The sequence below is a fragment of the Sparus aurata genome, chromosome 10, assembly GCF_900880675.1.
Source record: "Sparus aurata chromosome 10, fSpaAur1.1, whole genome shotgun sequence".
NCBI lineage: Eukaryota > Metazoa > Chordata > Actinopteri > Spariformes > Sparidae > Sparus > Sparus aurata.
In genome coordinates, this window is record NC_044196.1 from 8,596,329 (window position 1) to 8,608,578 (window position 12,250).

The following is a 12,250-nucleotide window of genomic DNA, read 5'->3' on the forward strand; positions in this document are numbered from 1 at the left end:
CGACGGAGTTGGTGACGTCAGTAAAGGGCGACATGGCTCGCTAAAGTGGGAGATTCGAAGTGGCTACAGCAAAATAAAGCGGATTTACACGTTATTTGAGTCAAACAGCATCATCTGATGCACCGAGACGGCACACTGGTGACTTCTGCGTACCGTTAATGTGAGTTTTAATTATATTTCATAATAAAAAACAAGTTTGAGTGTCTTTGAGATACAGTGGAGGAAATATTAGCTTCCAGCAGCTAAATGTAGCGACACACAAACTATATTAAAACGTCTGTTTAATGTTAGCTTTTATGTTTCCGGAAAAAATAACATGCTAAACTTGATGGTCCACTTTTAAATTGATATAAATGGTCAATTATAATCCCTTATTACACTTCAAAGTAAAGGCACGACATACAGTCTGTGTATTAACCACAAGTTTGGTACTGTTAGCTAGTTAAAATAAAATGCTAATAACTGTGTCACTTATATGCCGAAGTTCTCCCGAAGACCTAATAATTCTGACAAGCTTCCAAATGAAAGTCTCTCATTAATTTACAGCGTTTTATATAAAAGTAAATGTCAAAATGTTAGAATTGTGAAGGGAGTTTGGTGTCGCACTGCTGAACTAGTGTTGTTTGTCTCTCTCTGTAGTTAAAGGATGGCCACCCCGAGCAAGACGCCCCCCGGTGCCGACCCGAAGCAGCTGGAGCGGACTGGGACGGTCCGGGAGATCGGCTCCCAGGCGGTGTGGTCCCTGTCCTCCTGTAAACCGGGTCAGTTACAAACCCGATGTACAGTCTGCTGTGTTCATACTGTGATGAGGCTTGTCATTTTAACTTTGCTCCTCCACACCTGTGCAGGTTTCGGAGTGGATCAGCTGAGGGATGATAACCTGGAGACTTACTGGCAGTCAGATGGATCTCAGCCTCACTTAGTCAACATACAGTTCAGGTACCAAAGAGTTACATTCCTTCAGTCCTGGGACTTCTGGAGTTTTGTGGAAATGTGATGTATTATCATAGGAAACTTTGTATTATCGGTGCTTCATGTCCTTCGTCTTATTTAGATTGATGCCTTTTTATGTAGGTTTCTGTTTGCTGTTTCTGACCCTGGTGAGTAACTGTGAGTCTGTTTGTTGTTTGCTTCCTACAGGAGGAGAACCACTGTGAAGATGTTGTGTATATATGCTGATTACAAGTCAGACGAGAGCTACACGCCCAGTAAGATCTCAGTCAGAGTGGGCAACAACTTCCACAACCTGCAGGAGATCAGGGTAACAACTCAATATCATGTCACTGTCACCTTAAAGCTCAGAGGTTTACTGAATCAGCACTGAAATGATCCTTCTGCTCCTCTTCCTCTCTGCAGCAGTTAGAGATGGTGGAGCCCAGCGGCTGGATTCACATCTCTCTGTTGAACCAGGTCAGAAACTTCATTTCACTTTACGAAATAAAAGTGTTTTCTTCTCTGTACTGACCCTAAAATGTATCTGCACTAGAATAAAATGTTCCTCATCTCTGCTCTCCATGTGTTAAATCTTTGTGTTATTAATCAGAGTGTCACCGTTTCTTTTCTCTAGCGGACGAATGAGCCGATCAGCACCTTCATGATCCAGATCGCCGTGCTGGCCAACCACCAGAACGGCCGAGACACTCACATGCGGCAGATCAAAGTCTACACGCCGGTGGAGGAAAGCTCCATTGGGAAGTTCCCACGATGCACCACGGTCGACTTCATGATGTACCGCACCATCAGGTGATCCGGACAAAGACCGCCGGACCCCTCAGGGAGGTTCTGGACAGTTTGGACTCGCAGGAAATGTCCAGAGAAGAAGAAGAAGAAGAAGACAGACTGATATCTGGAGATGTGATCGATTCTGATTCCTGAACTGATCGATCTTGCACCAATCGAATGATTATATTATCTTTAAGGTTTTGTTAAATGTGTGTTGTTGTTTTTTTAAATAAATACTGGACTTATATTCAAATTGAGCTGCCAATATTGATTATTAATTCATTAAAAGATATGGAATATGAGACTTCAACCAAAAACAGTATAAGTTTTAATATTGTGATGTTGGAGGACAAATTCCTACTTAAACATTTTATTAAACGGGAACTCTGATATTTTCATGTGCACTTACAAATATTGTTGTGTAATAATTGACTAATAGTTAGAACAGATTTGGAATTGGTCCAACAGATTGCTTCAGCCAGCGGCCATGATCCTCGGGGGAAACTTCAGAACATCAACGTACGTCCATTAAAAAGTAGTTTTAACCACTGACAGGTGTGTGACAGGTTCCCAACAGAGAGAGACCTTTATGTTTGAGTCAGAAACCTGAACTGCTGTGCCTACAAACTGTCTCCTGTTGTGGATTTGTTACTGAACATTGAATTAAATATGTTTCAAAGCGACATGGCTGCCAGAATGTGACTGTTCATGAATGAAAAGAGGAACAGGTGAAATTGAGCGAGGGGAATGTATAAATGTAAATTTTAAAAAGTTTTTACTTTTAACCCAAGCTATAGTGACGAAGTACAGTAAGAGCAGGTAAGCTATTAGCTAAACTTTATTATAAGAATGACGGACTGAAACTTTTCCTTAGTAACAAATCAGTGAGTTGATTGATCTTCTGTGTTATGTTTCTCAGTCAGTAATGTTCTCTATCAAGCTTGTAAAGTGACTTTTATTGTAACATCAAGGAAACAACACATTTTTGTAAACCTACACATGACAAACTTAATGGAGAGAAAGTCTGACACTGCAATACATTTTAACATCATTATCTTTAAGGTGCTTGAAAAGAAAGTTTTTATAAACGTACATGATGCTTTACAGTACTTTAACACTTGGTGTGCGTTGACGCCGTAGTTTAACACTTTGTGTGTGCGTTGACGCGCTTGACGCAGTACTTTAGCACTTGGTGTGCCTTGACGTGCTTGACGCAGTACTTTAGCACGTTTAGTGCCTTGACGCGCTTAACGCAGTACTTTAGCACGTTTAGTGCGTTGACGCCGTAGTTTAACACTTTTTGTGTGTGTTGACGTGCTTGACGCAGGACTTTAGCACGTTTAGTGCCTTGACGCAGTACTTTAGCACGTTTAGTGCCTTGACGCGCTTGACGCAGTACTTTAGCACGTTTAGTGCCTTGACGCGCTTGACGCAGTACTTTAGCACGTTTAGTGCCTTGACGCGCTTGACGCAGTACTTTAGCACGTTTAGTGCCTTGACGTGCTTGACGCAGTACTTTAGCACGTTTAGTGCGTTGACGCCGTAGTTTAACACTTTGTGTGTGCGTTGACGCGCTTGACGCAGTACTTTAGCACTTGGTGTGCGTCGACGTGCTTGACGCAGTACTTTAGCACTTTTAGTGCCTTGACGCGCTTAACGCAGTACTTTAGCACGTTTAGTGCGTTAACGCCGTAGTTTAACACTTGTGTTGACGTGCTTGACGCAGTACTTTAGCACGTGGTGTGCGTCGACGTGCTTGACGCAGTACTTTAGCACGTGGTGTGCGTCGACGTGCTTGACGCAGTACTTTAGCACGTTTAGTGCGTTGACGCCGTAGTTTAACACTTTTTGTGTGTGTTGACGTGCTTGACGCAGTACTTTAGCACGTGGTGTGCGTCGACGTGCTTGACGCAGTACTTTAGCACGTTTAGTGCGTTGACGCCGTAGTTTAACACTTTTTGTGTGTGTTGACGTGCTTGACGCAGTACTTTAGCACGTGGTGTGCGTCGACGTGCTTGACGCAGTACTTTAGCACGTTTAGTGCGTTGACGCCGTAGTTTAACACTTTGTGTGTGCGTTGACGCGCTTGACGCAGTACTTTAGCACTTGGTGTGCGTCGACGTGCTTGACGCAGTACTTTAGCACTTTTAGTGCCTTGACGCGCTTAACGCAGTACTTTAGCACGTTTAGTGCGTTGACGCCGTAGTTTAACACTTGTGTTGACGTGCTTGACGCAGTACTTTAGCACGTGGTGTGCGTCGACGTGCTTGACGCAGTACTTTAGCACGTGGTGTGCGTCGACGTGCTTGACGCAGTACTTTAGCACGTTTAGTGCGTTGACGCCGTAGTTTAACACTTTTTGTGTGTGTTGACGTGCTTGACGCAGTACTTTAGCACGTGGTGTGCGTCGACGTGCTTGACGCAGTACTTTAGCACGTTTAGAGCCTTGACGCGCTTGACGCAGTACTTTAGCACTTGGTGTGCGTCGACGTGCTTGACGCGCTTGACGCAGTACTTTAGCACGTGGTGTGCGTCGACGTGCTTGACGCAGTACTTTAGCACGTTTAGTGCCTTGACGCGCTTGACGCAGTACTTTAGCACGTTTAGTGCCTTGACGCGCTTGACGCAGTACTTTAGCACGTGGTGTGCGTCGACGTGCTTGACGCAGTACTTTAGCACGTTTAGTGCCTTGACGCGCTTAACGCAGTACTTTAGCACGTTTAGTGCCTTGACGCCGTAGTTTAACACTTTTTGTGTGTGTTGACGTGCTTGACGCAGTACTTTAGCACGTGGTGTGCGTCGACGTGCTTGACGCAGTACTTTAGCACGTGGTGTGCGTCGACGTGCTTGACGCAGTACTTTAGCACTTGGTGTGCGTCGACGTGCTTGACGCAGTACTTTAGCACGTTTAGTGCCTTGACGCGCTTAACGCAGTACTTTAGCACGTTTAGTGCGTTGACGCCGTAGTTTAACACTTTTTGTGTGTGTTGACGTGCTTGACGCAGTACTTTAGCACTTGGTGTGCGTCGACGTGCTTGACGCAGTACTTTAGCACTTGGTGTGCGTCGACGTGCTTGACGCGCTTGACGCAGTACTTTAGCACGTGGTGTGCGTCGACGTGCTTGACGCAGTACTTTAGCACGTGGTGTGCGTCGACGTGCTTGACGCAGTACTTTAGCACGTGGTGTGCGTCGACGTGCTTGACGCAGTACTTTAGCACTTGGTGTGCGTCGACGTGCTTGACGCGCTTGACGCAGTACTTTAGCACGTGGTGTGCGTCGACGTGCTTGACGCAGTACTTTAGCACGTGGTGTGCGTCGACGTGCTTGACGCAGTACTTTAGCACGTGGTGTGCGTCGACGTGCTTGACGCAGTACTTTAGCACTTGGTGTGCGTCGACGTGCTTGACGCGCTTGACGCAGTACTTTAGCACGTGGTGTGCGTCGACGTGCTTGACGCAGTACTTTAGCACGTGGTGTGCGTCGACGTGCTTGACGCAGTACTTTAGCACTTGGTGTGCGTCGACGTGCTTGACGCGCTTGACGCAGTACTTTAGCACGTGGTGTGCGTCGACGTGCTTGACGCAGTACTTTAGCACGTGGTGTGCGTCGACGTGCTTGACGCAGTACTTTAGCACGTGGTGTGCGTCGACGTGCTTGACGCAGTACTTTAGCACTTGGTGTGCGTCGACGTGCTTGACGCAGTACTTTAGCACTTGGTGTGCGTCGACGTGCTTGACGCGCTTGACGCAGTACTTTAGCACGTGGTGTGCGTCGACGTGCTTGACGCAGTACTTTAGCACGTGGTGTGCGTCGACGTGCTTGACGCAGTACTTTAGCACTTGGTGTGCGTCAACGTGCTTGACGCAGTACTTTAGCACGTTTAGTGCCTTGACGCGCTTGACGCAGTACTTTAGCACGTTTAGTGCCTTGACGCGCTTGACGCAGTACTTTAGCACGTTTAGTGCCTTGACGCGCTTGACGCAGTACTTTAGCACGTTTAGTGCGTTGACGCCGTAGTTTAACACTTTTTGTGTGTGTTGACGTGCTTGACGCAGTACTTTAGCACGTGGTGTGCGTCGACGTGCTTGACGCAGTACTTTAGCACGTGGTGTGCGTCGACGTGCTTGACGCAGTACTTTAGCACGTTTAGTGCCTTGACGCGCTTGACGCAGTACTTTAGCACGTTTAGTGCCTTGACGCGCTTAACGCAGTACTTTAGCACGTTTAGTGCGTTGACGCCGTAGTTTAACACTTTTTGTGTGTGTTGACGTGCTTGACGCAGTACTGTAGCACTTGGTGTGCGTCGACGTGCTTGACGCAGTACTTTAGCACTTGGTGTGTGTCGACGTGCTTGACGCAGTACTTTAGCACGTGGTGTGCGTCGACGTGCTTGACGCGGTACTTTAGCACTTGGTGTGCGTCGACGTGCTTGACGCAGTACTTTAGCACGTGGTGTGCGACGACGTGCTTGACGCAGTACTTTAGCACGTGGTGTGCGTCGACGTGCTTGACGCAGTACTTTAGCACGTTTTGTGCCTTTACGTACTTGATGCAGTACTTTAACATTATGCATTGCACCAACATCCCTACAGGATGACCACCCTTTCCAATTGGCCTCCCTGATCCTCCAGTTGCTTCTTCTTCAGGTTCAACATGGGATGGTCTTCACATGATCTCTCACTGACATCATGCTCCTTGACCTTCTGATTTCTTTTCAACAGCACCGCTGCCTTTTTCTCATCATCCTGCTGGTGCCTCCTGATGCCTCCTGATGCCTGTGTGGTCATATAAACAGGAAAGTGTCAGTTCATGTGTCGTTCTCATCTGTATGTAGCCTGCTAATAAAGCAACATTAGCTCTACATTATCAGGACTACATTGTAAACATGGTCTCCCACAGACCTTTTTGTAAATCTAGTGAACAAGACTGTTTTAATATTAAACACTGAGCAATGCATTGCCATATATAATCTATAGGTGCATTATAATGAATCCCTATAAATCAGCACAGGCAATAAACAGTTCTGGTAGTTACTTGACATAAAATAATAAAATAAATGTGACTTACAGAATATCCAATATAGTCCGATAACTGCTGCAGCTACAACACCAACACCAACAGTAACGGCAACTGGCAATGGGACCACGAAGAAATCATCTGAAAGTTTAAAACAGAACAACAGACATTTTAGATCTCATCTTTTGTGAACAATGACAGTACGATTAGTTCATGTAGAACTGATTCTCTACCTGGAACATGTATGAGTGCCTCTCTGATCTGGCTGATGTGGTTCTGTTGGACTCTACAGGTGAAGCTGTTGCTGTGTCTCTTCTCCACAGTCACTCTGCTGCTGACAGTATAGAGGTCATCAGGACCTCTGACTGTCTCTGTAGGTCCAGCAGAGAGGAGGTTTCCCTCACCGTCCAGCCAGAACACCTCAGGTTCTGGTTACCAGCCGGTAGAGTTACACTGGAGAACCACTCCTCCTTTGTTTCTGTCAAACCCTGTTATGTTAACAACAGGTGAGGAGGCAGCACCTGATGATCAGAGAGAGGGAAATAACATACGTCACTAATTTGAATCGTAGTCTATTTAAGAATAACTGTTCAGAGAAGAAGCTGACAGTAACATTTCTAAACCTCCACAAACATGTCGAGTCACATGTGCTTCTCTTCAGAGTTGTTAGGAGGTGGAGCGAGCAGGAACTCTCTGACTTTACATTCTGGAGTTCATCTTCTGTTTTCTTTGTGTTTCATGAGTCTGACTTACCCACAATGAGTTGGACGGAAGCTTCCATCTTCTTTGAATCAATGATGCAGGTGTATCGTCCTGCATCAGAGAGTTTCACTCTGAAGAGTTTCAGGGAGACGTTTCCGTTCATCAGCTGATCCACAAACAGAGCTGTGCGGTTATAATAGGATCGGTTCTGATTCATTAACATTGGTCGTCCAGCTTCGTGCACATGGATGTACTTTGGGTCCAAACCAGGTTTGGTCCACAGAAGCATCTCAGAACTGACACTGACTAAAGGTTGAAGCTGACATGGTAGAATGACATCATCACCAGCCAGGGCTACGATTGGTTGGTGTGAAGAAATCAACTCTGACGCCACTGAGAGGAAAACAAGAGAACAAACAAGAAAGACAGCAGCACAGTTAAAACTCATGTAATCGAAATGACAATTTAAATAGTGAAGGTAAGAAATAATTAATGAAAGCCGCATTAAAAGACGCGAAAGATCATTAAAGATGTGACATTATGTCCAGGAAGAGTCGGGACTGTCACCACTGTTCACTACTGTTTGTAATGATCGGTTTGTTTTATAGCTGAACATCACTGAGTGGGAGTTACCTCCATGAGAGTTTTGTATCAGGATCACAGTGAGAAAGAAAAATGTCCCGAAGGACCATCCATCATCTTGCTCCAGCTTGCAGGATCTTAGGATGGAGCACCTTGGACTCTTGAAAACAAAACAAAAACACAAGAGTTTGTTAAATGTTTAAAAAATAAATACACAAAAACACATCTTTGCATAGTGGAAAACCAGGGGGGGGGGGTATTCCAGAAAGCAGGTTTTATGAAAACCCTGAGATGAGAGAAACTCTGAGTTTTCAGTTCCAGAAAGAGAGGTAACTTAAACTCTGGGTCTGTTACTGCGGTAACTGACTCTGTGAACAGAACCTGCTCACTGGCAGGTTTACCTGAAGTAACCCTGACTGTGACGGAGCTGTCTGACAGCGGCTGTCCTTTCCTTCTCAGTCCGATCATGTTGAAGCAGAAATAGAAGAAGAACATTTCTGCTTCCTGTTTTCTCCCCTGTTGCCATGGTGAATCACAGTATCAGAGCTCCATTGATGATGATGTCTTTTTACTAGTCATCAGGCACGAGCTCAACTCAGAGTTAAAATACTCAGAGTCGACTTACCTAACTCAGATCAGCTGTTCTGGAACTGAAAACTCAGAGTTTCACTTCACAGAGTATGTCAACTCAGAGTTCAGGTTTTCACTCAGAGTTTGTTGAACCTCCTTTCTGGAATAGCCCTCAGGTTAACAGTGATCACCAAATAACAATAAAAAAAAATCATTATTATCCTTATTGTTATCATCATTATTATTATTTTTGTCGTTATTATTATTATTACGTCACTCCTGTATGTGGCCTCGTGCAGGTCTGAACCGGTTTGTTTCCTGAAACATTTCCTCAGTGTTTAACTGAACCAACGTCACCCGGCCGCCATGACGGAGGTGTCAGCAGCCCCGCAGCCCCTCCCTCTGTCTGTCTGTGTCAGTTTACTTGTTATAAACGCAGCTGCGGATTAATAAAGTTTCTCTCACTATCGCACAGCACCGCAACATGTCCGCAGGTGGACTCAGGTGTTTTCGTGTCTCCGGCTCCGTCCTGCGGTGACTGACAGCAGCTCACAACAACAGTCAGAGATTCAGGAAAATCGAAAGTTTTGCCTGCTCGTTACGCAACAACTGTCCGGTGACCGACATGTTCTTAGTGTAAGTGTCTGCACACAGTTTGAACAGTTAGAGAGGATTAAAGTCTGACAGGTGAACATTTACCGCTCCAGTGAGACTTTAACAGCAGCTCCTACCTGCAGTCAGACTGTTGTGGTGGAGAACTGATGTGTACCAGGAAGCAGGGCGGACTGCGGCTGTCCCTCTTTTTACAGCAGAGAACTAAATAAAGACAAAGTTACAGAGAACTTAACACCTGAACACAACACCTGTGTGACGACAACAAGATAAAACCAGAGAAACTACTTTAACAGCTCTAACTGTGAACGTACCGAGTGTCGTGACGTTAGTTGTTCGTCCCAACGGCTAGAATGGAGGAGGCGGGGCTAACATGGAGGGGTAATATAAAGGGGGCGGGGCCAACAGCGGTACTGTGTGACGTAGGGGTCTATTTAATCATGCGCAGCTGTTCAGTAAATGAGTAAACACCCTCCTCGGACCTGCAGCACCAGAGGAGATGGGATTCTGATTCCAGAGCTGATCGATCTTGCAACAGTCGAATGATTATATAATCTACAAGGTTATGGAAGATATGGAATATGAGACTTCAACCACAAACAGTACAAACAGTATGAGTTTTAATATTGTGATGTTGGAGGACAAATTCCTACTTTAACATTTTATTAAACGGGAACTCTGATATTTTCATGTGCACTTACAAATATTGTGTAATAAATGACTGATCATTACAACAGATTTGGAATTGGTCCAGTAGATTGCCTCAGCCAACGGCCATGATCCTCGGGGGGAAACTTAAGAACATCAACGTACGTCCATTAAAAGTAGTTTTAACCACTGACAGGTGTGTGAGAAGTTCCCAACAGAGAGAGACCTTTATGTTTGAGTCAGAAACTGAACTGCTGTGTCTACAGACTGTCTCCTGTTGTGGATTTGTTGATGAACATTTAATTAAATATATTTCAAAGCAACATGGCTGCCAGAATGTGCTACTGTGTTCATGAATGAAAAGAGGAACAGGTGAAACTGAATGTTTACAAGAAGTCATGAAACAGGTTAGGATCATTTATTCATTTTAATGAAAAAGTTCTTACAGTCACAACGCCATGCTTTTGACACAAGCTACAGTGATGACGTACAGTAAGAGCAGGTAAGCTGTTAGCTAAACATTAGTATCCTGTTGGACAGACGTAATTTTCCGCCTTTAAAACATTTCCAGTGTTTTACTAATCACTGAGATGACTGATCGTCTGCATTATGTTTCTCAGTAATGTTCTCCATCAAGCTTTTAAGTGACATTTATCGTGACATCAAGGAAACAATCTGATATTTTAACTCATGAAAACAAAACAGTTCAGAGACCTCACAACATTTCTTGTCTGCAGTCTTTTCACTGGCACAAATTTGTTTAATTTCTATATTTTTTAAGATGAGTAAATTGCAGCAGCCTGGTCTGAATACGACCGTAGTGTTTTCAGTTTTATAAAGCACAAGCTGCAGCTACAAGCAGAGGAAAGACCCTGGACAGGCTCAGAGACAAGAGGGCGCACAAAGAAACAACACTGACCTACACATGACAAACTTAATGTAGACAAAGTCTGACACTGTGGTACATTTTAACATCATTATCATAAACATACATGATGCAATACTTTAACATCATTATCCTTAAGGTATATGATGTCATTCTTTAACATCATCATCATAAATGTACGTGAGGTAGTACATTTTGACGTATATGACGTCATTCTTTAACATCATTATCATAAATGTACGTGAGGTAGTACATTTTGACGTATATGACGTCATTCTTTAACATCATCATAAATGTACGTGAGGTAGTACATTTTGACGTATATGACGTCATTCTTTAACATCATTATCATAAATGTACGTGAGGTAGTACATTTTGACGTATATAATGTCATTCTTTAACATCATCATCATAAATGTACGTGAGGTAGTACATTTTGACGTATATGACGTCATTCTTTAACATCATCATAAATGTACGTGAGGTAGTACATTTTGACGTATATGACGTCATTCTTTAACATCATCATCATAAATGTACGTGAGGTAGTACATTTTGACGTATATGACGTCATTCTTTAACATCATCATCATAAATGTACGTGAGGTAGTACATTTTGACGTATATGACGTCATTCTTTAACATCATCATCATAAATGTACGTGAGGTAGTACATTTTGACGTATATGACGTCATTCTTTAACATCATCATCATAAATGTACGTGAGGTAGTACATTTTGACGTATATGACGTCATTCTTTAACATCATCATCATAAATGTACGTGAGGTAGTACATTTTGACGTATATAATGTCATTCTTTAACATCATCATCATAAATGTACGTGAGGTAGTACATTTTGACGTATATGACGTCATTCTTTAACATCATCATCATAAATGTACGTGAGGTAGTACATTTTGACGTATATAATGTCATTCTTTAACATCATCATCATAAATGTACGTGAGGTAGTACATTTTGACGTATATGACGTCATTCTTTAACATCATCATCATAAATGTACGTGAGGTAGTACATTTTGACGTATATGACGTCATTCTTTAACATCATCATCATAAATGTACGTGAGGTAGTACATTTTGACGTATATAATGTCATTCTTTAACATCATCATCATAAATGTACGTGAGGTAGTACATTTTGACGTATATGACGTCATTCTTTAACATCATCATAAATGTACGTGAGGTAGTACATTTTGACGTATATGACGTCATTCTTTAACATCATCATCATAAATGTACGTGAGGTAGTACATTTTGACGTATATGACGTCATTCTTTAACATCATCATCATAAATGTACGTGAGGTAGTACATTTTGACGTATATGACGTCATTCTTTAACATCATCATCATAAATGTACGTGAGGGTAGTACATTTTGACGTATATGACGTCATTCTTTAACATCATCATCATAAATGTACGTGAGGTAGTACATTTTGACGTATATAATGTCATTCTTTAACATCATCATCATAAAT

The 12,250-nt window shown here is 43.3% G+C and overlaps 2 protein-coding genes and 1 long non-coding RNA gene across 3 annotated transcripts; 1 reads left to right on the forward strand and 2 right to left on the reverse strand.

Annotated features, from left to right (window-relative positions):
- The first annotated feature begins 7 nt into the window (after window positions 1–7).
- anapc10 (anaphase promoting complex subunit 10) lies at window positions 8–2,405 on the forward strand. The gene is made up of 6 exons (XM_030431576.1): window positions 8–160; window positions 640–761; window positions 849–939; window positions 1,141–1,261; window positions 1,357–1,410; window positions 1,568–2,405. Exons 2-6 carry the CDS (start codon window positions 647–649, stop codon window positions 1,745–1,747), a joined length of 561 nt encoding a protein of 186 aa, XP_030287436.1. The 5' UTR covers window positions 8–160; window positions 640–646; the 3' UTR covers window positions 1,748–2,405.
- A 254-nt stretch (window positions 2,406–2,659) lies between these two features.
- On the reverse strand, window positions 2,660–6,290 carry LOC115589339 (uncharacterized). The gene is made up of 6 exons (XM_030430183.1): window positions 6,127–6,290; window positions 5,861–5,899; window positions 4,731–5,711; window positions 4,543–4,620; window positions 4,238–4,393; window positions 2,660–3,160 (listed from the first exon to the last, which is right to left on the reverse strand). The coding sequence occupies exons 1-6, from the start codon at window positions 6,288–6,290 to the stop codon at window positions 3,013–3,015; spliced, it is 1,566 nt and encodes a 521-aa protein (XP_030286043.1). The 3' UTR covers window positions 2,660–3,012.
- A 197-nt stretch (window positions 6,291–6,487) lies between these two features.
- On the reverse strand, window positions 6,488–9,510 carry LOC115590274 (uncharacterized). The gene is made up of 6 exons (XR_003985725.1): window positions 9,326–9,510; window positions 8,076–8,184; window positions 7,494–7,835; window positions 6,974–7,261; window positions 6,792–6,881; window positions 6,488–6,499 (listed from the first exon to the last, which is right to left on the reverse strand). It is a non-coding gene; the product is annotated as an uncharacterized LOC115590274 (long non-coding RNA).
- Between the last annotated feature and the right edge of the window lie 2,740 nt (window positions 9,511–12,250).

What these genes read in the sequence shown, in the direction of transcription:
- anapc10 (XM_030431576.1), top strand. Translation starts at nt 647, where the DNA reads ATGGCCACCCCGAGCAAGACGCCCCCCGGTGCCGACCCGAAGCAGCTG. An exon ending in ACAACCTGCAGGAGATCAGG is followed by an intron (nt 1,262 to 1,356) that starts GTAACAACTCAA and finishes TCCTCTCTGCAG; the next exon opens with CAGTTAGAGATGGTGGAGCC. An exon ending in ACATCTCTCTGTTGAACCAG is followed by an intron (nt 1,411 to 1,567) that starts GTCAGAAACTTC and finishes TCTTTTCTCTAG; the next exon opens with CGGACGAATGAGCCGATCAG.
- LOC115589339 (XM_030430183.1), bottom strand. Translation starts at nt 6,290, where the DNA reads ATGTTAAAGTACTGCATCAAGTACGTAAAGGCACAAAACGTGCTAAAG. An exon ending in GACGCACACCACGTGCTAAA is followed by an intron (nt 4,394 to 4,542) that starts GTACTGCGTCAA and finishes AAACGTGCTAAA; the next exon opens with GTACTGCGTCAAGCACGTCG. An exon ending in GACGCACACCACGTGCTAAA is followed by an intron (nt 3,161 to 4,237) that starts GTACTGCGTCAA and finishes AAACGTGCTAAA; the next exon opens with GTACTGCGTCAAGCGCGTCA.